This window comes from Saccoglossus kowalevskii, chromosome 14, assembly GCF_978046115.1.
Source record: "Saccoglossus kowalevskii chromosome 14, keSacKowa6.1, whole genome shotgun sequence".
In the NCBI taxonomy this organism is placed as follows: domain Eukaryota; kingdom Metazoa; phylum Hemichordata; class Enteropneusta; family Harrimaniidae; genus Saccoglossus; species Saccoglossus kowalevskii.
Genome location: NC_140654.1, coordinates 19992669 through 20019298, shown reverse-complemented (window position 1 = coordinate 20019298; position 26630 = coordinate 19992669). Strand labels below are relative to the sequence as shown.

The following is a 26630-nucleotide window of genomic DNA, read 5'->3' as shown; positions in this document are numbered from 1 at the left end:
GTGAAAAGTTTGTCACAAAGAATGGTACAATCCAAATAGTACCAAGGTTAGGGTACATCATTCCTTTTAAGCAATGTTTACAGCAACTATTTCTCCTGCCTGAAGTCTGGGAACACATACAACATCCCTGTATGTCATCTGATGAATTCATGTATGACATTTGTGATGGAGACTTTGTCAAAACACATCCCATTTTTGTAACTGACAGGCAAGCACTTTTAATTGTTTTGAATTGTGATGACCTGGAAATTGTAAACCCACTAGGTAGTCATATTAAAAAGCACAAACTGACTATGTTCTACTTTACTTTGGCTAATATCCCCCCTGAATACAGATCTAAGCTTAATGCCATGCAGCTCTTAGCAGTATGTAAGGCAAAAGATATTAGAAATGCAGATTCAGAAAGAAAGTTGTTGTCTGATTTTATAAGCACAGTGATTGAAATGGAAACTGATGGCATAATAATAGAACTACATGGGGTAAGGCATACTATAAGGGGGACACTTGTTATTGTACCTGCTGACACTCTTGCATCTAATTGGCTAGGAAAATTTAAGGAGGGCGTTTCATTTGCTCTCAAAAATTGCAGGAGATGTGAAGTAGAGGCTGTAAACTTAAAAAATGTGTTTGACGAAAGACAAGTGGTACTTAGAAATAAAGAGGCACACATTAATAGATGTAATGACCTTATGCAAATGAGTAAACAAGCAAGGGTGTACTGGAGTAAGTTATGGGGTATAAATGGTACCAGTGAACTTCTAAAACTCAAGCAATTTGATTTGCTTTCTGGCCTTGTTCAAGACCCGATGCATGTTCTGTTGGAAGGCGTTGTCCCACATGAGCTGTCTCATGTACTCTTTAGATTTATATTTGTGCAGTCTCTGTTCACACTAAAGTGGTTTAATTCAGCAATTAGAGGATTTCCTTATTCTTATTTGCATAGTAGTTCAAAACCAGAGCCAATTGAGAAAAAACATATTGATGGTTGCGGAACTATCAAGCAAAGTGCATCAGCAATGCTAACACTTGTACACATTCTTCCTGTCATTATTGGGCATCGAATACCTCTTGATGATGTTTATTGGAAAAATACGCTGCGCCTGGTACAAATTGTACTATTTTGTACATCATCGTATTGTACAAGAGACACAGCAATGTATTTGAAAAATCTTATTGCTGAATATCTGTACAATTTTAAATCATTGTATCCCAAAGCATCATTCATTCCCAAAATGCATTATATGGTGCACCTACCTACTCAAATGTTAATGTATGGACCACTGAGACATCATTGGTGCATGAGATTTGAAGGCAAAAATGGTTACTTTACAAATAAGAGGTATAAGAACTTCAGAAACATTCCACTGACACTTGCAAGTCACCATCAAATGTATATGGCATATATGCAGGCTGGTCATGAAGGTGGACGATCATCTTCATTTTTGTATACAGGTGACAAAGTAGGTTCTGGTGTTGAGATTACATTTGGGGAAGTGTATCCAGAATTACTCCAAGCATTCTGTCAACTGACAATGGTTTGTGTGGAAAAAGTTTACCAAACTTCATTTGTCGCCATTCATGGCAATGAATACCGCAGAGGGTGTGCTCTGGTAATTGATTACGATGAGGATATACCAGTGTTTGGTATATTGTTTGATATAATTGTGCTTGATCATGTGAAATATTTCATCCTTGAAGAAGTGGAAGCGGAATTTAATGGGCATATTTTAGTCTATGCAATCAAACCATTAGGTAGCAAAATAATAGCTAAACATTCGTTATTAAAATTTAAGTGGCCACTTAGTGTTTATAGATACCAGGGTTCAGATGTTGTGATGAATGTTAACAGTCATACATTCATAAATCCATTTTAAACCACAGTTGTATAGGTTGATGGCATTTGTATCAGGCAAACAAAATGATGTTTCTGGTAATTTTGCAGAAAATATAGAATTTTATGCAAATCATGGCCGATTTATTAGAAGAAAAAATTAAAACTATTTTTTTTAAAGTCGTTGAATTTTTATAGGTATTTTTAACAATTTAATTGAATGGGCTGAGCGTGGTTAGTTTGTGTGCCTTAACCCCAAAGTTATAGTGTACATATTTTTAAATGTTTTAAAATGCCATTTTGCCACAAAAACAGTACTTACTGTGATATTCATTGATGCTAATGTACTTATGTATTAGCTCATAATGCCAGCGTTCAAAGTATGGAATGCAGCGAGGACAGTGAAACGGGCAACAGTAGCATCAAATATAGAAGAAATTAAAAAAAAAGGTGAGATGTTTTTAATTTTGCGATATTATGCAAAATTTATTTTTAATTACTGGTAAATGGATTTTAACCTGTCATGATTAATATCATTAGCCAGGACAAATTGTGATTTTTTTAAATACCAACTACAACACTTGTTAATATGAATTGATTTTAAAACTTGGCAAAATTGTTTTTATGTAATAGTAACATATGTCTCTTTTTGAATAGGTGCACAGAAAGTTCTGCCTCCTTGCATTCATCCTCTTGATATAACTATTGTTCTGGAGGAAGATGGCACTATCATAGATGAGGATGAGATCCTTCTGGAACTGACAGGCAAAACTTTGCTTCTGTTAGGGCCACAGGAATCATGGCAGCCAGTGGATGGAAATACCTGTGACTCCAGTCAGGTCCTTTTGAATCCATCATCATCTTCTTTGGCATGTGCAACATCCCAGCAAACAATAGAAATTTCACCAGTGGGGATTCCACAGACATGCCCTCTTAGTATCGTACCAGAAACATCTTCTTCTACAGACCCACTTACTGGTATGTTAGTAAGAAACATGAAACATGTTTGTATATAGTTGTAGAAATACACTTGTATTGATTTGTTGAGTGATATGTATGATATGTCATAATGACAAAATATGTTTAAAAATTCCATTACCAATGAACAGAATAAATCTATGAATAAAGAGATGAACCAATACATGTATAATTACTGCCACCTTCATCTTTTCAGATTACAGTGACCTTCTACATGCTCTGGTAAAGGCACCTTTGCCTAAATTTAGCTCCCTGGTAGAAAACCATCTCAGTGACACCTGCATTCCATCAGTGATCTGGCAGAAAATGATTAAAGAATGTGGTGTTCACTACATGGAAAATTTTCAAGGTATCCGAGACCAAAGTGGCTATAAACTTATTGGAGAAAAGATGTACAAACGATATCCTAGTATTGCTCTTGAAGGTGAAAGACCATGGGTACGTAACAATATTTGCTCTAAATTCTTTTTATCTAGAACAAAATTTAAATTGAATTCTACATGCCTTCTGTCATACAAGTGTTTCCTTATACAAGTGAAGTTGTGTAGAGACTTATCAATTTAGGTAATTTTATCAACAATCTAAAATTTATTTCTCCATTTCAATGTTTGGCGATCGGTACGGCAAACCCTAAAATGAGATCAAAGTTCCATCAAATTACCTCGGTTGGGCGTGTAGTTGCATAAATGGTTGTGATTGAATAAACATCCCAATTCCCGACAGCCGTTGTACAAATCAGGTAAACCATGATCACAAGTTGGTTAATAGCACGTAACCATGGTTCGCACTCATGATTTTACAGTACTGTGTTACCATATCACAGATAAATATCAATTACAATTCCAGTCATGTTTTACCATGAATATCACTTGTCTGTTGTAGAGTGTGTTCACCAAAAACCTCAGCCAATATATTCGTCATCAGAGGCATCAAATGAAAACAAAGAGTAAGATTGGCTTACAGCAGGAGTCATCTTGCAAAGAACCCCCAGCTAAGAGGCCATGTTTTCGACCACTACAAATGAGCAACAATTCACAAGAGGTGTCAGAAGAAGATATTAGTAGACACGTGGAAGAAATAAAAGCAGAATGGAAGAAAAAACCAGCCAATCGTAGTGTTGGACATATTAAAGCACTCATGCGCAATACAAGACAAGATCGTGTCAACATCCTTGTTGACACTCCCAATGGCAGCATATCAAAAATACTTGAGCGTTATCCCTGTCTCACAGATAGTTCCTATGTAAGTTTGTTCTTCTAACTCTAAATGTGAAAAATTGTAGATATATCAATGTACAGTACAACAGCATTTTGTACTGCACTGCTGAACAGAATGATGTGCATGTGTCAAGTAACGTAAGCTTAATGACTTAACACTCTGACTATCAGCATTATATAAGATTAGCAAAGTTTACCATCCTTCTCGTAAGGATTATGCAACATCTTGTCTGATAAGACCTCATAGTAACAAGCAAATTGATTCTAGACCGGGGTTATGTAACATCCTTCACGCCTATCTCTTGTTCTCACCTACATAGTTGTGCTCTGCCATTGATGCTATATTGAAAACTATAAATCATTGCAAAATTATTGAAAATTTTTGATATGTCAACTCTCATTGGAATTTTGAAGATTTATTACTATACTACAAAACAAAATGTTTTTTAATATTTATAATATATATATTTTGCAGATTATATATGAGCTGTCACTAATGTTAGGAAGTGAAAGAGTGACCACTATGGCAAAGAATTTGAAAACCCTTCTCTTTGTTATGGAAGACATTGGCAACATTGACCCAAAGTCACAGGATGTAAGTTTTATCTATTTATTTAAAAAAAAAAACGATTCTTCTTTTTACTTTGAAAATTGGGAATGACTGTATACATGAGAGTCATATCAAGCTAACTGCTAGTATGTAAAAACAATAAAAAGAGTTACTATATTAATTTTGCTCTATTAGTAGTGCATGTGCATGTACAAATCAGAGGTATGTCTTATATGACCAAAATAATTCATATTTTGACATTACAGTGCACAATGAGTGCAATTTTTAGGTTTAGGTACTTTTTATTGAAGATGTGCTTCTAATAGAGCAAATATGTTATTAGCTCCGCTGTCGACTTTGTCAAGCGGAGCTTATTATATGAGTGATTGTCTGTCGTCTTCGTCCATGTCAATGTTTTACTTTTTCGACTTCTTGAAAACTACAAGCCTGCTTTGATACTTGGTGTATCTGTACCTTGGGTAGACCTCTCTTAGGTTTGTTCATTCCATGATGTTATCTTCAATCTCTAATTTTTGTGAATATTTTTGGTAAAAAGTGATATTTTCGACTTCGTGTTAAAAAACGCAAGTCTAATTGCTTTGATATTATATACCGTAATAACTCAATTAATTCGCGGTCCCTATTAATTCGCACACCCATTTTATTTTTGAACGCTAATTTTTAGATGTGTACTTTTAATTCGCGGCGTTCAAAAACATGTTTAAAATTGTATCCTATTAATTCGCGGGCCAGAATAAAGTGGATTAATAAATTTCAACATTGCATTCCAACAAAATACTTCTTGCAAGTGTGTATTCCTCAAAGTGTTCTTGAGCTATGCCCTTTTCCTCAACTCTAACAAAGTAGGGAGGTGACTTAATTCACTAGTTATAATGTAAAGTGAAGGTGAAGCTTACTTTGCCAAGTTAGATAAAAGTCCTTAATTAATTTTGTCACAATATATAATTCTACTTGTAGGATCCACTGCGTATGTTGCCAGTTATTTTGTACATGGAGAAGAGGATAAAGATGAAGCATGGTGGAAAATCCTGTTCTTCAGTACCTTCAAAGACATCAGTTGTCACGCTTACAGAGGTAACTAGAATTATGGTGACATTTCTGGTGTACATAGCATGTACTTTTTTCTATTACCACATTCAGTTGAGTGAAACGCAACAAGGAATGTGCCCTGTGAATGTGCTATGTGTTGAATTTATATATACAAGACAATCTTGCTTAGTGGTTAGCAGGCCCGCCTTGCACCAGGGAGGTTGTGGGTTAAATCCCCTAGGCCGGCTGCTCACTCAGCAGTTGAAAATTAATACATTCTGACCACTTGCCAAGTTCGCGGCATTAAGGTAGGAAGAATGGCATCCTTCTGAGAGGACGTAAAGCCATCGGCCCCATGTATTGTTTATGTCCTCAGTGCTTGTAAAAGAACAAGTCTTCCTTATCAAAAAGAGTAGCGGATCTGCTGGATGTCTGTCCTTTCTCTAATGTATGTACCGTTAAAGTCCTAATATAAACCGCATACGTAATAGTAACCGCACCCCCAATTCCGGCTTCGGGGTTAAAGAGTTCTTAACAAAAATTGAAAACTTGAAAAGTACCTATTACTAACGGCACCCCCAATTCAACAAGACCGTGACTGACTTCATTGTTTCAACCAGCTGTTCCAAAACGGCATTGTTCCTAATCCTATTCATTTGTTTCGACAACATGCCTAAAAATATTCACACCTATTTATTGTTCAGCGGTGATAAGATGTCAGACAGGCAATGAAACTGCTTTTGTTCTGGCGGCGACCTCTGTCAATACTCTTTCTGAATACGTCTGTGTTTCGTAAGTTTTAGACAATGAGCTTTTATCACCGTAAAAGTGTTAAACTGAGCATTGAAGAATAATTTATCTTTCGAAAACAAATAATTTCTTGATTTAAAAAGAAAATCATGCCGTTTTCCCATGGAAATCAAAGGCAAAAGATCGCACTACATTATCGGTAAATCTCTTCCGTGTTGCGTTCACCATGAGGTCGCTGAACTGTCATTAACATATTTAAATGAGCGATGTAATTTAGACACGTGGGCACCATCCAGCATTTTGATTGGTTAATTAGCGACTTGACCTATCCGGTCAATAATACGTCACGTGAGCATTCAAAAGCATGGCGGATATCGTATCGGCTGTTTACATGTGACTGAAATCATTCGCTTACGGGGAAACTAAGTTGAATTTTACTTGCATTTTATAACAATTCAACGAATTTATTTTTCGTGCGTTATTGTAATCACTACTAAATAATAATCACCAATATCAACACTTCGAAAACAAGTAAGTTATTCACTTGTGACCAGCAGCATGGCCGGATCGAGCTACATGTGATCATTTGCTACTAAGCAGTGCATTCGTGTTTTTATTTGAAACTTCTGTTAGAATATACTTTTCGTTACCAAGAAAATTAAAAAAATAAATGCATATTACATTAAAAATACTGAGTATTTTTTGTATCATGTGGAATTTTTTTTTTGATTGACTGTAATTTTTCAACATTTCGTAACGCCTATTTTAGAACCAAAATAAGGCCTTTCACTCTTCCCCGACGCCTATTCAAGAGATTGTACGGTGTATTGTTTGTTTTGTGCATGTGTTGTGGACAAAAAATGACCACGCCCATTTAGTGATTGCAATATGTACGTAATAGAAACCGCACCCCGAACTTGAGCTTTTGATCCCAATTTTTAAATTGATACATTGTAATATAAACCGCGGTTTATAATAGGACTTTAACGGTATGTGTTGTACACAGGGCCCTATGGGAGATTAGTGTCATTTCACAGAATACCCTATAAATATGGTTTAATAATAATAATAATAATATTAATGTTGGGGGACAAGTAACAAAAACGAAAGGGAAATAAGTGGGTATGGAAAATGTTGGGTGTTGTTTGGCAGTGGGCATCTAGAAAAACATATCAGCCGCCAATGTGGACATTAGTCTAGTAAGGAAATGGTTCAGAAAGTTTCATTGACTCTCTGTGTACCAGTATTCACATTCCTCTCTATCTTTTCCGTGAACAAAATGTATTTTTTGGAACGTTTAAATGCTCTTCACTTGAAATTACAACTTAACATAATGCACCAGTCAATTGTAACTCGTGACTTTGCAAGCACTGTTACCAACACACTATCCCTTCACTCATTCTGTCGTTGGACTCAAGTGTAAAAGACAAGAATACTGCCTTGGTACAAGAGATGGTTTTGAAAACCTACTACCGGATTCTGCCGTAAATTTGCCCATCCGAAAAATCACCTTGGGCAGTTTCACAGCTGGTGGGCCCTTATTTGGGGTTCAAATTTTAAAAAAATTATCATAAAATATTTTTAGGGGGCTTATATTCTCATTGAAAAATCCACCTGAGCCGATTTTCAACGCCGGCAGTTGGACCACCCAAAACAAAAGAAACTATTACAGAAGCTAATATAAAATTTTATACATTTTTTTTTTTGCTGGATTAAAAAGTAGTCTTTCTCCAAAAAAATCACATTAACGAACCTCGTGCGCCAAATACAATTATATTGTTTCATTTTATTAGTAACAAACTTACAAAAAAACAAAAATTTGCTTAGTAGCAAATAATCACGGTTTCGCAATCCAGTCATGCTGCGTTTTACAATTGTTGATTATTACCTAGTAATGATTATAATAACGTGCAAAAAATAAATTTGTTGAATTGCTATGAAATGCAAATAAATTTCAACTTGTTTCATCGTAAGCGAATGATTCCGATCGCATTTTCAGCGCGCGATGCTGTAGAAATAAATATCCGCCATGTTTGACCTGAGACTGTGTTCTTTGACCTGACAGGTCAAATCAATAATTAATCAATGAAAACGATGAATGATGCCAATGTGTTCAAAATACTATAGCTCATTTAAATATGTTAATGTTATTGAACGCAGCACGTAAAAGATTTGCCGATGTTGTTGTACGATCTTTTCTTATGCCAAATATTTTAGTATAGCCATAAGAGTGATGAAATTTACACAGTCAATAGTATGGAAATTTGAAAACAAAAAATCTGTTTGTGTGTTGGAATTGTACATTTAGTAAATAAACTTTTTGTGTTTATATTCTATCAGGATGTGGCAGATGAAGATATCAGTACTAAACTGACTACAAAAGAATGCGAGGCTCCCCATATTATGGTCTTTACAGCAGCTGGAGAACTCTCAGGACTGTACATTGTGGGTGATACCAGATACATTACAATAGACAAAAAAGAAGGAATCATTTCTGCAGTATTAAAACTTATTGCTACTTATTATGTGTTTGACTTGTCATATCCCAAATCACATTCTATGTTTCTTGGGTTGTTGCAGTCATTTGTTGTGGAGGAAGCTTTTAAACAGAAAACATCACAAGGATATAAGGTGCTCTTTAAAGAAGTTAGGGAGAAATGGAACACCGTCAATGACTAATATAGTACCATAAGCAGTTCTTGTTGTAGAATATCTGTAACACTCATAAATTAATCTTCTACAAATCCTTGGAATTTAATATTAATACTTAATTTATTTAGCAATTTAAATATCATCTCTGTGTCTGCTGCACATGTCAGCTGGAATGCAAACTATTTTTTCTATGTTTGTCTTCATTTTTTGTAAGGTTTATGATTTTCTGATTTCCTATTTATTCTACAACCCAAAATTTTGCCAAGATTGTCGAAAAAAGGGCGCATAATGCGCCTTTTCTTGCTTGTTTCACTTTTTCGTATTGCTTTTAATTTTCCATTTCCACTGATTGGTTGTCCAATCCCTTAAGAGACACATTCTGTAATGGCATACAATTTAAATTTGGGACCTGAACCCCAGTTTTAAAGGAGGTTCAAAAAGTCGGGACCAGGTCCGGAATAAATCGTTCACATCTGGATTTACCTCTGCATAAATTAAATTGGGACCTGATGCTAGTAGATTTTCGCAAGTGTGAACCCCTAATTGTGGGGATGGAAAGCTAATAAAATAAAGTGCTTCTAAAAACTACATGAAGTCTAATGAATTCATCAATTTTGTGCCAATTTTATACTATTTTCTACTGTTTTTGATATAGTTATAAATTTTAACATTTTAATAAAACAAATGCAGTTTTTAAGGAGCACTTGTGAAAGTGGGTTTTAGTCTTGTGAAGTTTTTATACTATTTTTAAGAAAATCTGATGATTTTGTACTGTTTTCTGCTGTTCGCAAAAAATGCAGTTTTAGCAGTTTTTAGCTTTGTGAATTTATATTAGGCTGAAAATGGTTGGAGGGCTAGCTGTGAAAACCAGTGTTAATACTGTGGAATACTTTATTTTCACTGGGATTTTATTTTCATTGAAGGTTTTTTTCTGCTAAATTAAATTCCAGTAAAAAGGGTGTTTTTCTATACTTTACATTGAGTCTTGATACAACACTGACTTACACAGTGAAAATTAGATCCCAACTTAATGCCTGAAATCTGTTTTCTGCAAATATAAATTCCAGTGAAAATAAAGTATTTTACAATATTAACTTTTTTATTGTAAGTTGCTAAATTCCTGAATTACCAACTATTTTATCAATTTTAATATTCCATTGCAGGTTGAACAAATTTATGACTTTATAGCAGCATTTTAATGAAGGATTGTTTGATTGCAGTCTGATAAGTTTTAGGTTTATTATTCAGGGGCAAGTTGGCAATTTTTACGGTCATCTGCATGCACCAGCTACAATTTTATACAATTGTGTTTGACTATATTAACTCTTTCACAACCTGTTGAAAGAGTTGATAAGATGTTTTTTAACTATTATAAATTGTGCATTTTGAATTTGTGCTTGTAATTTGCTATACGCCCATTGTGTGGTGATAGTCTGGTTTCCAGAACACACGTGTTCTATTTTACTTGCTCTGAACACTTACTTTGTGTTCAAAAAGTGTTACAGTGTGCAGATGTATCAACAGTGTTCTATTTTTATGTTTTTAAACATATGTTATGCGTTCAAAAATAAAGACACTATATGTTCTAAATCTGAACACATGCGTTCTACTTTTCTTACTGAACACATACACTGCGTTCAAAAAGTGTTACAATTAAGTGTTCTAATATGTGTTCTGACACTGAACACATGACTTTAGAGTGCAAGGCAGGATTTGATGTGTCCATAAAACTCGATAACAAACAAGCTGCTCTATGATTGGCTTGGAAGTTAGATGTGAGGGTTAGACAGCCAATCAGACACACTCTTGTAAATAACCTCGCAATTACTTTCAAATATTATCCATATTGCTGGGAGTAAAATGTATGTACAACAGAGTTATTTATTTAAAATTACAAAAGTGATAATATAATATAAAAGCTTCCACCATATTTTGCAAAATACAAGAAAAGTCTGGTGTGATATTTACACTGTTTTCTGTCAAAATGTGTCTATCAATTATTGGTTGTATACATAATAAGACACACCAGTGTCAGTTAGAATTAGAAAGACGGCCTGAGCCGTCAACGCGCCCCTTGGACATGTTGGAGTACTCCTTTATGATCGCAAGTCGTTGAGGGCGTTCACCACAGTTGGTTTTACTAAGCATCTTCTGAGGCTCGTCATTGGTCGTAAATTGCTGGTGCTTGGGTTAGACTGCAAATAGACAAATGCGCCTGGAGAGTATCTGACAAAAAGCTCTTCTCAATTTGTAATTTACCGATTTCTTCTTTCAGTTTGTGATTCAGGCCTTCGAGTCGTTTTGATTCCTGCATATAAACAAAAATGATTTATTTATATGCGAGCTTTCGAACATGTTGAAACGTAACGTGATGTAATATTAAGTAATGTAACAACATTATGAAGACATGATATGAAAGTACATTATATACATTTTCAATGCATAACCCCCCCCCCCTCCTCTCCCTTTCACGAGACTCGGTAAGTCGCGACCCTCGATAAGTTGCGGTTTTTACTCGGACCCCGACACCCGCGACTTAGCGAGGGGCCACTGTACTATGAAATTTCATAAGTAATATGAAGTGACAGCGTTCGTAATGTAATGTCCCATCGCGTAACACAAACACAACGTGTTGTCTCATGACATAAAGCGACATGACAAAGTAAAGCATAATTAATTAGCAGGCGGGACTAACCTCGTCAAGTGTATTAATTTGACTTCTTTTTTTATTCCGGCATTTGGTGGCAGCGATTCGATTTCTTTCTCTGCGAATTCGCCGTCTTTCTGCTTCTGCTGGTGTTAGCTAAAATATTCAACGGAGATCATAATTATATAATCACAGGTACAGCCAGAAAAGCTCACAGTGACAATACATATAAAAGTGACGTTGTCAATTTAACTTTCGTAAGTACTTTGTTCTACAATGCCAGCAAATCAGAGAAATGATATTTTAAACGTTGATTTCACAGGTTTAAATGATTGATAAAGTAGCATTACAATTTCACAAAATAAAAATGAAGAAACAGAAAAGGCTGAGAATAACGGATATACCACGTTCAAGTTAGGATCATACAATACCTTTTCGGGTCGAACGCGTTTTTGTTCAACTGAGAGTTCTGCGAGGCCTTGAGCTCTGCGCTTTGCTTGGATTGTGTACTTCAATCCGTCTTTGATCAGCGGCATTATGTCCACGTGCATCATCGTATCGGGGGAAATCTCGAGAGCTTCGAATAAGTTCGTATCGCTGAAATCCGTCGATGTTGTCTGGTCTGTTTGGCTCATCCTTATTTCCTGTGCAATAAAGATAAAATAAAAACAAGTGATATTACGAGACAGAAAAAAGTACACATTGCTCTAGTCTAACCGCAGAGATAAAAATCGAGTATACGTCACGGTGAGTGAAGATGCACGGTGATTTTCTGTTAATCCAAGACTATATCGTATTCCACAAGATACGAACGATTTCAAAACAAGTGGAACAATATCCTCTCTCACTCGCCACATTACGGATTAATTCTCAGTATAACTTGCGTTCTCACAGTGCGCCATTCCTGACTGGTCCTGTATTAGAAATATGACAAACCGACGCGTATCGTTTTCAAGTTCCCGAAACATTCCACATATATATTTTCCACTCAAACGTCACTTTTTTTTTACATTCACACGAAATAAAGGTTGTAAGACAACTTTGGACAAAATAATGAGACCATTTCGCACTCTGGTTGTTGATAGAATGATTCAATATGCTGAATTATCCACACAGATATCACACATTGAAAGCCAAACGAGTCGGAAATTCCGAAATCATCTTTTGACGTGGAAAACACGGTAATTAAAATATCCCACCATACGGTTATGTCCCGACGTTACATCGAATAGTAGTTTTAGAAATATGTAACCTTTACAATTTCACAATCGGTGACGTGAGTAGAAAACCCTTGGAGATCCGCGTACGATTTACTGATAGAGTGACCAATAAACATAACAAAATACGGAATATTTTGTAAGAGACAGGATCGGTATTGTTGCAAACAAAACTACGTTTATTTGTCTATAACAGCTTTAGTGAATGACTCATATCTAAATTGAAGCATTAACCAAGTCAGCAATTTCGAACTGGGGAAATCCCCGACGTATCATATCCCTGGTTGTAAAGCGGTGAAAGACGACCCGAGGTCATGGAGCCTTCCACGGCACAATGCAATGTTGCGGAGGAACTAGAAAATCAGGAAGACAAAACATTAACATCTAACATAGGGAAGAAATTCATATAAAAAATATTAATTTGATATTTAAAAAACAGTTTACTGTATTATGTGTTAAACATCTCGATTGCGCTGTGCTATAAGTTTGTATATATGTGATTGATGTAACACTCCGACGATTCAGTCCTGGCAAACGAAATAACTGAATGTATTGCGAATGTTAAACGCAAAGCTCTCTCGAGACTCTAAATAGTCTTGAAATACATCTGACAAAGAATACAAATAATTTTGCAATATCTTACCCACGATTTAAAAGGACAGCGCTGGGAGAAGTGTGCGCGTGTATGTGTTGCTGTGATGGGTACAGAAAACAAGTCGGAACACGTTGAAAATGTGGCTCATTGCGCATGCGCAGAAATGTGCGTTTAGATAAACAAGTCTAACTGATGCATATGTACATGCACACATCAGCAGTTTTGGGGGAAAAAAGCATTTCTAAAAATAGATATGACGTCACATGTTAATAAGCGTTACCCGATGTTTGTATGTGTACCATTTTCTGCGTCAAGTGCAAAGATCTGTATTCGATGAATAGGTTTTCATTTTCGGATCACGAACTCCGATAAAAGAGATTTTTTTTTTCAAATCAGCTCGATATCAATCCAGAAGGCATGCCAGATTTCCCATCCGGGTATTCTTCCGCTGTATACAACCCTGGGTGTATATTAATGGTGCATGTTATGCTTTTTTTTTCCTTTTACTGATTTTTTGAATGAAAATAAATTTTAATCACACACATGTTATACATTTCTCAGTAGTCTATTCATGAACTGTAATTTGTCTCAAAATTCCAACAATTTCATTTTATTTATTTATTTATTTATTTATTTATTTATTTATTTATTTATTTATTTATTTATTTATTTATTTATTTATTTATTTATTTATTTATTTATTTATTTTTTTATTTAAAGGAAATCACTCCCAAATATTTCAGTTGGATACAAAATTAATAAATATATTAAAGTAAAAAACACACAAAAATGTGCAAAATGATACACTAATAATTTTGGGTGGAAAAAAATGCGTATGAGCCTAATTCCGCCGGCGAGGGCGCATATCCCCAGCCATGCCCGACTTGACACGGAACCCGATGAAAGCAAATTATCGAGTACATCCCCAATATGTTGGTCAAGTTATTTTATACTAAAAAAAAGACGAAATGCGTTGTTGATAAATTTTAACAATTTTAAAACGTTCTGAATTTTGCGTTAAAAACTCCCAATGCCAGTGTTCGATTACAGGTGAATTAGTTTTCGCGTATCTGTTGACCGACTTATTTAGCTGATTACTAGTGAATGGCTGTGTTATATCTGTCATCATTTAGGCAATTGGAACTAATTACGATATAACCGTCGCTATCCGGACTACTATTTCTGACAGTTGGGTATTCGCAGTTACTAATATAGTGAACGATTATTCAAAAGATATGACGGGTTCAGTACTGAATAAAAGAGTTTTAGTTGGCCTTGGCGAGAACACCACACCACAAGCGACGCAGTCTTGAGTCAGCCTTGCGATAGTCTTGGGGACTTTTCCCCAGGGCGCTGTGTCTTATAGAGTACTCGACTGACCGACTAAAGACGAGAGTTGATACGTTTTTCGTTGTGTGCGTCTATTTGACTGTAAGGCTTAAGTGACTTTCCCGATCCCGCACCTCAAGCAGACGAGACATAGAGACAGATGCGATATCCGCCCCTGGCACGTGTGGAGAACCCCGATGAGAAGAATTTCCCCGTGATACCTGTACCTTTGAATACAATATCATTGTGTTGTGTAATATTTAGCCGGTCATGTGCTGTGTTTAAATAGTAATCTAATTGCTTGAGAGATTTCGAATTATAACAATATGGGTGCCATACCTAATATGGCGGTATATTGAATCCGAAGCCGTGACTGGTGCACAACATTTCGTCGAATGAGTATATTTCGTCGGGAGTTGAGTATATCATTATTCAAAGTGTCCGTGTAACAAATGCAACGTCGATGATATTCGCCATTCGTCGAACAACACAGAGCAGCTCCGTAGCTTCGTTTGTGGTTGCAGTGTGTTTTTAGCATCTTACGGTGTCATCAAATCACCGAATCATGCATGAGATTCTCTTGTTCGACCACCGAGGATAATATTGCATCTCGCAGATCTCTTGATTAATAACCATTAGACTTTTGAAATTCACATTTGAATTTATTGGGCGACTGTAGTTTACTCGCGTTCCCGCTGCGTCCGAGCGAACATCGAACTTTACGTACTACTTAGGCTAGGTAAGTTTAGCAGCGCTCACTCAAACCAAAATTTGGGAACGGCAATGCATGACGGGATTCATTGTGGTGAAGGCAAATAATAACTGAGTCAATAAACGGTGCAATGTTTTGTATTTCGATCCATATAACTCACTCAAATGTCCAACTATCGTTATACATAGCATGATTTGGATTTAAGGTAGAATGATACTCAATGGGGGAAAATAATGTCATATTTCTACATAAGTAGCATGTTATATAACAAGAATGAACAAAAAAATGACATGGGAACATGGGTTCTCTGTACTCGGTTAAGGAAAAACCGCGAACAAAAAGTTTTAGGACGTTCTTTACCACTGTTTCCTATGTAAGGAAATATCTCAAAATTTTCGTCCGTGGCATATAGTGAAAAATGGTATAAGTTTTTTTACTTGGCCATATCTAGATATATCCCAAGATTGGCAGTATATATATGTATAAAAAAAACATACTGGTGAGTTATACTAAAACGAATAATTGTAGACATACGTCACATATGCGCAAATTTTAAAAATAAACTAGTGGCATTGTTCCTTAAATTTTGCGTGTAATTGCCGGTTGTGTCACCTGATTTCCTAATTTTACTTCCAGGATATTTAGTTTTCCGTGATTTTTACACTATGGTTTGATTTATGTTGCATAACAAATATCGTCACAGAACTACTTTTCGCGTAAAAAACGTGAATTTTTAGCTTTTTTAGCACAGATATTTCTAATTGTAATGTAGATTTTATTGGGCTTTACATTGCTTTTGTTTGTTTTTAAGTTGATATTTTTTATTTTGCTCTCCGTCTAGTTATTGTAATTGGGCGGTATACCAATTGAAATGAATTGATTAAATAATAAATAAAATTAAAACTAAACAATTATATCTATATCCCAGATTAAAACAAATGTATTAACGAATTCATGCACGCATGGTCGCAACTCCCATGATACTTCGAAAAACAAAATATAAATAACATTATTGAAAAACAATGAAATGATACTTTCGTAGTATGGGTATTTGAAAATAATAATTATACAATCTTCAACTTTCTGTAACCAGTCATTACATAAGTTAATACATCATTTTTGTTAATTATTCAGAATTAACCGAGCAACCTCTGATAATTGAATTCCAAATATCATAAGAACATGCCCTCAAACAGCGTAAATTTAATTTCTTTTGTTTTTATCCATGCTCTTTCAGTATAACCGCCAATAAGACCTTTATAGGCACTATAATTTTGTGACATCATCATTTCGTCGGATTAATTTTATCAAATACTATGTTGCTTTGGCCATGCGTTCAATTGTCCGCAAAATCAACACAATTACACACTTTAGTATAATTTAAAGTCCGAGTGTGTATAGAGCCCCGGGCACTTGGCTAGTCGAGGGATACTCATATGTGCGTTTTGAATTTCGCGGAGAAAAGAATATACTTTTCGAGGTTTGCTTGTATTTTTTTTAAATTACATCTACTCGTAAGTCAAGACAACAAACAAGTGATTATTTGGCACTGAAAAACTTTGTTATTTTGGAAGTTCCACCTGAACAAAACACGAATGCAACAGAGACTTCGAACAACAACAAAAACAAGACAACGTATCTGCCTGGTGTTTCACTTAAATAAGCGTCTTGTATGACCACTTCTATACAAAGCAAGTTTGTGCAATTTATATATTTAAAAAAACATTTCAAGACTCGCTCGACTGGTCTGAAAATGGCGTTATAATAATCTCAATAATATGCAAGTATATGTTTCGGGCGGTCTGGGCTGATTTAGGAAACTTCCTGTGCATCAAAAAAATATTTCTAAATTACACTATAACACTTATTTTTTCTTCAGCCTTTTGGGACATAGCCACAATGGGGCGTGGTAGCCGTGGATGGTCTTAACGTGGGACTACGTTGCGATAGATTTGAATTCCTTCTTTCTCCAACCAGTTACCATCCATGAAATAGAATCTGATCTAAAATTATTAGACCCGCGTAAATCTTGTGGCCATGACTATAATTATTCCCGTCTTCTAAGAGATGCTGCTCCTTTCATTAAAATACCTCTTTGTCACATTATAAATCAATCCTTTATGTCTGGCGTGTTCCCCGACCAACTAAAAATAGCCAAAATTACTCCTATTTTTAAAAAAGGTTCACCCTATTTGCCTGGTAATTACAGACCCATCTCAATCTTACCCGTTGTCAGTAAAATTATTGAAAAAACTCTACACAAACAATTATCTTCTTTTCTTAACAAATTTAATATTATCAATAAGCACCAATATGGATTTCGCAGAAAATACAGTACCAAGCTTGCGTTAATAGATCTTTTCTATGAATTAATTAATGAAATTGATGATGGTAATATCGTGATGGGGGTATTCCTGGATTTTACTAAGACCTTCGACACGATAAATCACAACATTCTTCTTTCCAAATTAAGTTCCTATGGTATTCGTGGAAAACATTTAAAGTGGCTTGAAAACTATCTATTGAATCGAAAACAGTTTGTTCAAGCTGATGGCCATACCTCCTCCACTCTCCCAATTAATTATGGTGTGCCACAAGGTTCCATCCTTGGACCGTTACTTTTTCTAATTTATATAAACGATATTCCTGCATCATCAACTTACTTCCAAATTAAATTATTTGCTGATGACTCAAATCTTTTTCATTCATTTTCCAGCAACAGTATACCCAGTGCTGAAGTTGATTTACATTTAGATATGGTGAACACATGGTGCAACACTAATAAACTTACAATTAATACCAACAAAACTAATTACACGCTGTTTTCCATCTCTAAGAAACAGCTGGTAAACAAACAAAACATACATTCAAACAATGCAGTTCTCCAGGAAGTCGATACTACTACTTATCTTGGTGTGGTGATAGATAAACATCTTACATGGAAGCCGCATATTAATAGAGTTTTAGCAAAGATAACTCCTTTAAGGTTTAATTGCTAAGCTCAGACATACACTTCCCAAATACGTCCTTATCCTTCTGTATAAATCTCTAATTCTTCCTCATATCTCCTATGGTTTAGAAATGTGGGGTACTTGTCAGGCTAGGGTAGTACGTATCGCACATTTCTAGACCCTATATATAAACAACAAAAAAGCTTGTTCGTATCATACTATTTAAAGACTACTGTGCACATAGTAAACCTCTTTTTCAGTCACTACGTATTCACAATATATATGACCAATTTAAGTATCAGCTATGTACATTTATACATGACCTACAATTTCACAGATTGCCACGTGACCTTAATTACTATTTCACTTTCCATACTCACCATTATCACACTAGGTCAAGGGATAATTCAAACTTTCTTCTACCAATGAAAAAGAGCAAATTTTAAAAAAGAAGTGAAAGACTATTTAATCAACTGTAATCATCCTTAGTTATATTCCAATATGTTTATATATAGAGGTATACAAATATGTATCTGTGTGTAAGCAAACCATTGTAAATAAGTGTTTTCTGTCTACTTGATTGCCCTTTTTAATAAATAGCTATTTAAAAATATATTTTGATGGGAAACAGACTAGACTAGCTCTGTATGAGCTAATTTCTGTTTCCCAGCCATAGATTAATATTATTATTATTTATCAATATTTATTAGTTATTATTTATTGTTGTATTGTTATTCTTTTATGTAATCTATGGAAAATAAACATTATTATTATTATTATTATAGATAACGTTACTGGAGTGAAATGACGCATGCGCATGGGGTAGCATTCTGTATGGTTACGTATCTGACTGTTCTGTTCTGGTAAATATTCCAATACTAGTTCTGGTTTTTATAGCTAAAGGACAAAAATAAAACTCGCGAGTTTATAAATTTAGTCGTTTATTTTATTGCACGTTATAATGCCTCCAAAACATTGAGAAGATCAAACTTATTTCAGTCTAACGAAAACGAGGATGCGCCATGGGAACGAGGATGTTTCCGTCGTAAGCACATTTATTTATGGCTCTTTTATGTGGTAATAAGTTGAAAACAAGGCTATTACAGCATCGGTCTACCATCCTTTATAATAAAAAACTTCTTGCCTGTACCATGCTAATGTTAATGACTTAAAAGTCGTTTGGAACTGGGAGTTCTAAAACAGTAACTTACGAAATCTTGTTTATATCGATAAGCTGTTCACACATTTCCCCGATGGTTTAAATAGGAGAAAAGGACCAGTATCACACTGCATTTTAATTAGATATTTGTAGCACATGTGTTAATTTCAGTAGCATCTCATTTACATATATATTGGTTACTTAATAGCTTGTATTTGACACATTCTATGCTTCACTGCCATACCATCTTTTGCAGCATTTACTTTTTCGTACAAGTTGACATTGTAATTCACACAGAATTGTACATATGTCCAATTTTATCAACGTCATTGTTGTCCATATCTTAACTCTTGATTGTAGTTTGATAAAAGGGGATAGAGAATATCCCGAAACGTAACTAACCTAACCTAAGTGAATAAGAACATTTACGTAGTATTATTTATTCTACACTACACTACACTGCACTACACTACACTACACTACACTACACTACAAAAGGTTTTCGCGTTTCAGTACCAATCTTATTCAGTCACCGAACATCATAGAGCGCGATCACGTGTTCCTAATTAAAAACTGAATAAAGTAACCGTGTGATTTGAACATAACTGTAGTTAGACGACAGTCCCTCTATAGAGGATAGAGGGACTGTGGTTAGACGGACTATTTCGTAAAGTAGTTCGAACATGTGTCATATATTACAGGGGAAATGTTATTGTACGTATTATTATGTACGACAGCGCTATACACAGGCTAGCTATAAACGTTAATTATGCACAAGTTTCAGAATGTTCGTTTTACATTGATTTTGAATGTAAAGTGACACAAATGACTCAGTTAATTACATATTCATGAACCATTCACGTGATCAAATTGTTATTCCAGCCAATAGGAACGACAGCATTCACATACGTGTGAATTGAAACGCACCACATCAGGAATTCACCACTCACTCAGTTTTCTCTAACTGCCTATCCCGTACGTTTTATCTCAGTCATCATGTTTCAACAACTCGCAAGACGTTTTCTCAGCAACGCAGGTAAGAAATTGTGAAAAACGACGACATTTATTCTATTTAGCGAAGTAATTGTTTTATCATCGCCTTCCAGAATGTGTGTGCGTGCGTGGGGGTGCAAGTTCTGCTGGTAACGTGCCTTGAGACACAATCTCATGTCGAGGGACTGTGCTTGAAAACATCACCGGCCAATTGCCTAACTTTTTCAGCACCGTAACTATATCTGAATATTAATTGCTTGATAAATTCCCAACTCGAACCTGCAATTATTCAAATATACCTGCAGATTAAGGTAGCGAGAAGAGAAATTTTCACTTTTTTCTTGATTTTTCAAAAATTTATAAAACGGTTACTTTAGACCTTGATACATCATCCCAGGTTTACAAAAGACCGAAATTGCGAAATAACGTTGCTTAAATTAGTGTTTTAAAACGCTAGCAGAAAAAAAACAACAACTGCCGTTTCGTGGATATTTGCATAATGTTTATCTTTGAAAGGGTTTAAATGATAACATCTTATATGTATACTCTGTTGTTGACGATTCTGATATAACGGGTGATAAGTTGTTTTAAGTCAAACCAACAGTTGTAGCAAGTATTCGATCCAGGGCAGTTTTTTATTTTCAGCCGCACTGTATGGAATCTTAATAGAAAAACAGCCGTGTACTTTGGCGATCGTCCCAGACCCGGTCACGGACCGGAAAACCTTGTTTACGGAATACAATCTGTGTGCCCTCTAAATTCATGATGAATCGTTCTGGTTCAAAATAATTACTTTGGTAAGTTGTATTTGAGAATAACCCCCACCGAATGGATTTCTCAAATGTTGTATTTAAAGCGTCAGCTATATCAGCGGGAGTTCTGTTTTAAACATGTTTTTGATTTTCACACTAGTAGACGGCATGGCGAGTTTTCTATTCGATATAGAAAGAGACGTTATTTGATACTTCACAGTGAACGAGAAAAACACTGTCTCGCTATACCCTTGGGGGTCTGCCTGGATAAATGTTAAAAAGAATCGTTGGAAACACTTTGAAAAGAAGATTCGGATGAAAACACAGCATGAATGGGTATTTCTCGTACCCACGGTCAGTAACCGTGTCGTACCCAATAACTAGTCACTATGATATAACCATATAACAAAGCCACCGTTCCGCACACTTTCCATTGGACATTAAAGCGGGAGGGTCGTCACCTGCGCACGCGCGGGAATTGGGTCCCAAGCGACGATAACAACACACGCTAAAACGCAAAGGCTCATGGGTAGACGCTTGTTTGTAAACACGCTATGGCCATCTGACGCATGCGCAGGTGACGACTCTTCGCTTTAACATTTATAGGGTAAAACGGAGCTTACTGTCGCAATTCATGGCAGTTTGAAGTAATCTTAAAAACCAAGTTAAAGTAATTACGAATGTCCCATCACCATCTTCCTGTTATATAAATACTAAGTGGGGCATTACTATTGGGTTAGAATATAGTAGAGATGACCTACTTGGAGTGGAGCCTATGTTTCGTTTATACGAGTGAATATTGAGATGTTGAGGTGATCTGTAGAATAACTATGTTACGCCCTGTTTGATATCGTAGCCTAACTCTTACGACCGTTCGTTCTTGATCATTCGACTAATCATTGAAGTCTGCAATTGATTGATTTACAATTGATCACACTTTTTGTAACAAGTTGTAGTGACCACTTAATTTTTTTCTACTCAGTGTGATGTATTTATTTTTAGAATAAACTTGAATATGGCAGAATACTAGTATAATCATAATAATGTATCATTAATAAGTGTTTGATAAGTGTTGAGGTTATTACGAGGATACCGAAAAGTATGCGCGAAGACAGTACAGCGGAAGTATCGACCGAGGTGGATGCGGCCGTGTATTGACCGTGCATACTTTTTCTTCCAAGGATACATCTGGGAATGTCGAAATACAAAAAATTTAGAACAGATTGAGCAAACTTTGTATGGGGTCCGGTCAAACTAAACTCTGGGGGCTGCCATGTTTGTTTGTATTATTAGAGGACGCTTACGCGCGTAATTGTTCATTATTTGGAATTCGCATTTCCTTATATGGCAGGATGAAAATACCCCGTAAAATACCGCAAAATTACAGCACGCTGTAACTTATGGCGTTACGGTGACATATGTATAATAATGTATAATATTCAATTCGCACTGTAGGTCACATGCCCGGACGTACACTGATATTAGTAGATTTATGATTGAGGTAATAAAAACAACCAATCGAGCAAGTACAACATATATAAACACGTAATTACAGAAATTAAAGTGGTTAAATAGCTCAATGCGTTTCACACAAAAGTTGCTAAAATGCGCAAAATAGAAAAAAATAACATTTAACCTCAGACAACCAATAAATTTAGTTGTCTGAGGTTTAACACATCTCACTGAATAATACTTTGAAATATGTACATTACTGTTGGAATATGACTGTTTGAATCAATTTCTGTTACCAAAGTGAAAAGATGCCTAACTGACAACATAGATCACTCGTTCTTGGGTTGGAAACCCTAGAGGAATCAAAGGCGGTTTCTGAAATATGGGAGTGGTCATTTTTGTAACTCGTAATTCAGCATCTCATTAGTGATCGTTATTATCATACAAGGGATAGTATCATCGCCAAAATCGTGCTCTTTTCAGACCGCCACATTCTTGAAAGATTTAAACAAATATGTGTTCATAATGTAAAATTTGAATGTACAATGTTATCGCATATTAAAGTAATTTAGCTACTCGTGTTTCACCAGCACTACGGCGAAGTTGAAACCTTTTTAAAAGTATGACATCGATTCGAGGTCGAGAATTGCAATAAAATAACATAAAATTGAAACTGGCGTTTCAGGTGGCTTGCTGGATCAAATATTCTCGAACAGCCCATTCTGGAAAGATACCTAGCTGCCGGATTAAAAATGACTAGTTTCAATACTCCCTCTGGTGGTTTTGTTTCCAGATCATGCCGTTGTTTGCGCTCTTTTCATTAGTGCAGTCTCCGAAGAGATGCTGAATTGTTCGAGTTACGAGTTGCCGCGTCCTGTTCGACATGGGACTCATAGCGACGTATACAACGTATACATTGTTTATTTACATGAATTTCGAACACGCGCTGCGCGACGACCACCGCGCTTTAACGTTCACATTCAGTAACTCTAATATTAATTAACAGTTAACACAATTTCGAGTCACGGCAACGTATATTTTTGTTATTGTTCACATCCACAAGTCTTTCAATATTTGACCACGCAATAAGTTTGCTTGTTTCAACTGTTGGGCCTAGTCGATGTGCGCGTTTACAATGTCGCAACAATGTTACTGTTATTATTGCAACAAAACGCCACAAACTAATTTCACACGCTCTCGCAGTACAAAGATGACTCCGATGACTCCGATGACTGCGTGCGTTTCGAAATTAACAATGAATCATTTACCATTGACATGTACCATTGTATATTTCCCGTAATTCGAAGTTCGTTAAAATTATAACTAAAATTTGAGTTACAAAATTTGAACGTTAAAAAAAACAAATCTATCTATAAATCTATGTTGCTCGTAACTCGAAGTTTGGTTAACTGTTATTTAAAGTTCAAGTAACTAAATGTAACTCGAAGTTCTGTTAATTGTGAATTGCGCATGAAATTACAATTTGGGCGTGGTTTTGTAAATGTGGGCGTGGTTTATGATATATGGGTGTGGTCATTTTTGTAACTCGATGTCCGCAACTCGAACAATTCAGTTTCACGCCTCCGATTTATTAACGTTTTTGTAAGTCATCATCGCATTTCCAATTATATTATTAGGTCGGCGTTTACTAAATGGAAATGGTGTGAAACAAGCTCGTTATATGGCGTCTGTTCCGGCAGTGGAAACTTTTAAATATGGCAGCATTCAACTCATTAGTGGTGTAGTGTTAGGTGTGGCTTGCTGGGGTTTTGTAAGTACACTCCTATCATACATTTTTTTCCGATTCTTCCATACAAATATCGCTACTTCCTGTATTTCGCATTCACATTTGAGGTAAATTTTATGTTTTCATCATGTATATCGGACCTCAAGTCGTTATTTCTGATAATGTTTTCGATAGAAGGCAATGTATTGTAATGCACATCAATAGAACCTTCATTCACTTTTATAAAACTACAAGTCTGGGGACTTTGCTGCCTCCAGGAACCGAGCGTTATAGGCAATTTAATCGACCATTGTACTTCGGTCGGTAACGACTGGCCGCGTTAGACAGGTGTCCACTCTATACAGTGTATTTTACATGTAAATCTGGTTAAGACTGTTCGGTTGTGGTCGCTATACTAGGCAGGCGGCTACCCTATAGAAGTGGCCGTCGACACAGGTTTTACTGCATTTTGTTCCTACCTCAGACAACTGATAAACTGATTCATTAGTTGTCCGAGTTCCTATTAAGGAATGATTGGATTTGCCATGTACCATTTCACGATCAGTTATTTACACCAATATTTTATGTATTTACTTGAAAATAAAGCTTTTTGTTTGTTTTTTCAAGGTTTATTTTCAGCTATACCTTCCACATGGAAGTAACCCTCCGATCTGTTCGTGCCCATTATTATTCGTTAGTTCAAGTTTCAAGTGAGAACGCCCAAACACATTACTAATCAAAGGTTGTTTTTTTTCTTTTCTTTGCCTTGTTTACGTTTAATTCTCACGACAACATTTTTTTTTTCAAATTTACAGATTTACTCGAAAGGCGCCGAGCTCTGTCTAGAGCCATCTAGAAATGTCAGAATTGAAGATTGGCGAACGCTCAGTAAACGTGACTAAATATTCCAAGAAGCGAAGATTTAATTGGATATTAGACAGAGGACTGGAATGTGGGATATTTTCCCGACATGCACCAGGAACGTCAGCCATAAAGGCGTTAATTAGATTAGATATACAACTAGATAATTGTAGTTTTTGTATAAACAAACCTCCTGTAAAATGTGCCATACCGGTGAAATGAACATTCACTGTACATTTCACTTGTATATTTACAAATATATCGGGTCTTGCAGGGTATTTTATCTTTTGTACACTTTTCGAAATATGTTTGAACACATTCATACTCCTTTTACCGTAGATCAAATGCAGCGACTGCAACTTTTGTTGGTATTATTATTAAAATTAAAATTTTAAATGCGTGTTCGTTTATCTGCCTATTCTAAAACATTTCATTCACACCACGGTACATATTGTAATTTCGTTACAATGTGATAGTCTCACACTCGCACGCACTCGTGTCATTACGATAGTTACTCAGTCACATGGCCAGGTGAGATTCCCTCGGTCTGTACGTCGAATCGCCACATCGTTCCAACCAATCTCTGTGAAGGTAGGGAGTTTCTGCCAGCATTTCCGACCCCACATTGTGCAGAAGGTCACTGGTGAACTTTAAAATCGTCTCAACACGCCCCTGTCGCTGCACTCTTGAATTAAACCTCGCTACGTTTTACTTTTGAAATATACACGTACATTACTACATCTATTGAAAAAATGGTAATTGTTGGTACTTTATTCACATAGCTGTAATCAGCTGAAATATACATACACGATACATTCCGGTTTGTTGTACGTACTCAGTCACATGGCCAGGTGAGATTCCCTCGGTCTGTACGTCGAATCGCCACATCGTTCCAACCAATCTCTGTGAAGGTAGGGAGTTTCTGCCAGCATTTCCGACCCCACATTGTGCAGAAAGTCACTAGTGAACTTTAAAATCGTCTCAACACTCCCCTGTCGCTGCACTCTTGAATTAAACCTCGCTACGTTTTACTTTTGAAATATACACGTACATTACTACATCTATTGAAAAAATGGTAATTGTTGGTACTTTATTCACATAGCTGTAATCAGCTGAAATATACATACACGATACATTCCGGTTTGTTGTACGTACTTGTTGACTAGAATTAAATTCAACAGGTGTTAGAATCGTAGAAAAATGGCTTA

At 35.8% G+C, this 26630-nt stretch overlaps 2 protein-coding genes and 1 long non-coding RNA gene across 3 annotated transcripts; 2 read left to right on the top strand and 1 right to left on the bottom strand.

Annotated features, from left to right (window-relative positions):
* Nucleotides 1-326: 326 nt before the first annotated feature.
* Nucleotides 327-10624, top strand: LOC144352040 (uncharacterized). Its single transcript, XM_085508014.1, has 8 exons — nt 327-479; nt 2191-2281; nt 2489-2809; nt 3006-3247; nt 3692-4051; nt 4502-4621; nt 5555-5671; nt 8717-10624. The coding sequence occupies exons 1-8, from the start codon at nt 351-353 to the stop codon at nt 9053-9055; spliced, it is 1719 nt and encodes a 572-aa protein (XP_085364140.1). The 5' UTR covers nt 327-350; the 3' UTR covers nt 9056-10624.
* A 254-nt stretch (nt 10625-10878) lies between these two features.
* On the bottom strand, nt 10879-13600 carry LOC100373869 (cyclic AMP-dependent transcription factor ATF-3-like). Its single transcript, XM_002736400.3, has 4 exons — nt 13536-13600; nt 12107-12319; nt 11724-11831; nt 10879-11336 (listed from the first exon to the last, which is right to left on the bottom strand). Exons 2-4 carry the CDS (start codon nt 12308-12310, stop codon nt 11190-11192), a joined length of 459 nt encoding a protein of 152 aa, XP_002736446.1. The 5' UTR covers nt 12311-12319; nt 13536-13600; the 3' UTR covers nt 10879-11189.
* A 6901-nt stretch (nt 13601-20501) lies between these two features.
* LOC102800595 (uncharacterized) lies at nt 20502-25822 on the top strand. Its single transcript, XR_014931622.1, has 3 exons — nt 20502-20674; nt 24473-24606; nt 25377-25822. It is a non-coding gene; the product is annotated as an uncharacterized LOC102800595 (long non-coding RNA).
* The last annotated feature ends 808 nt before the right edge of the window (nt 25823-26630 follow it).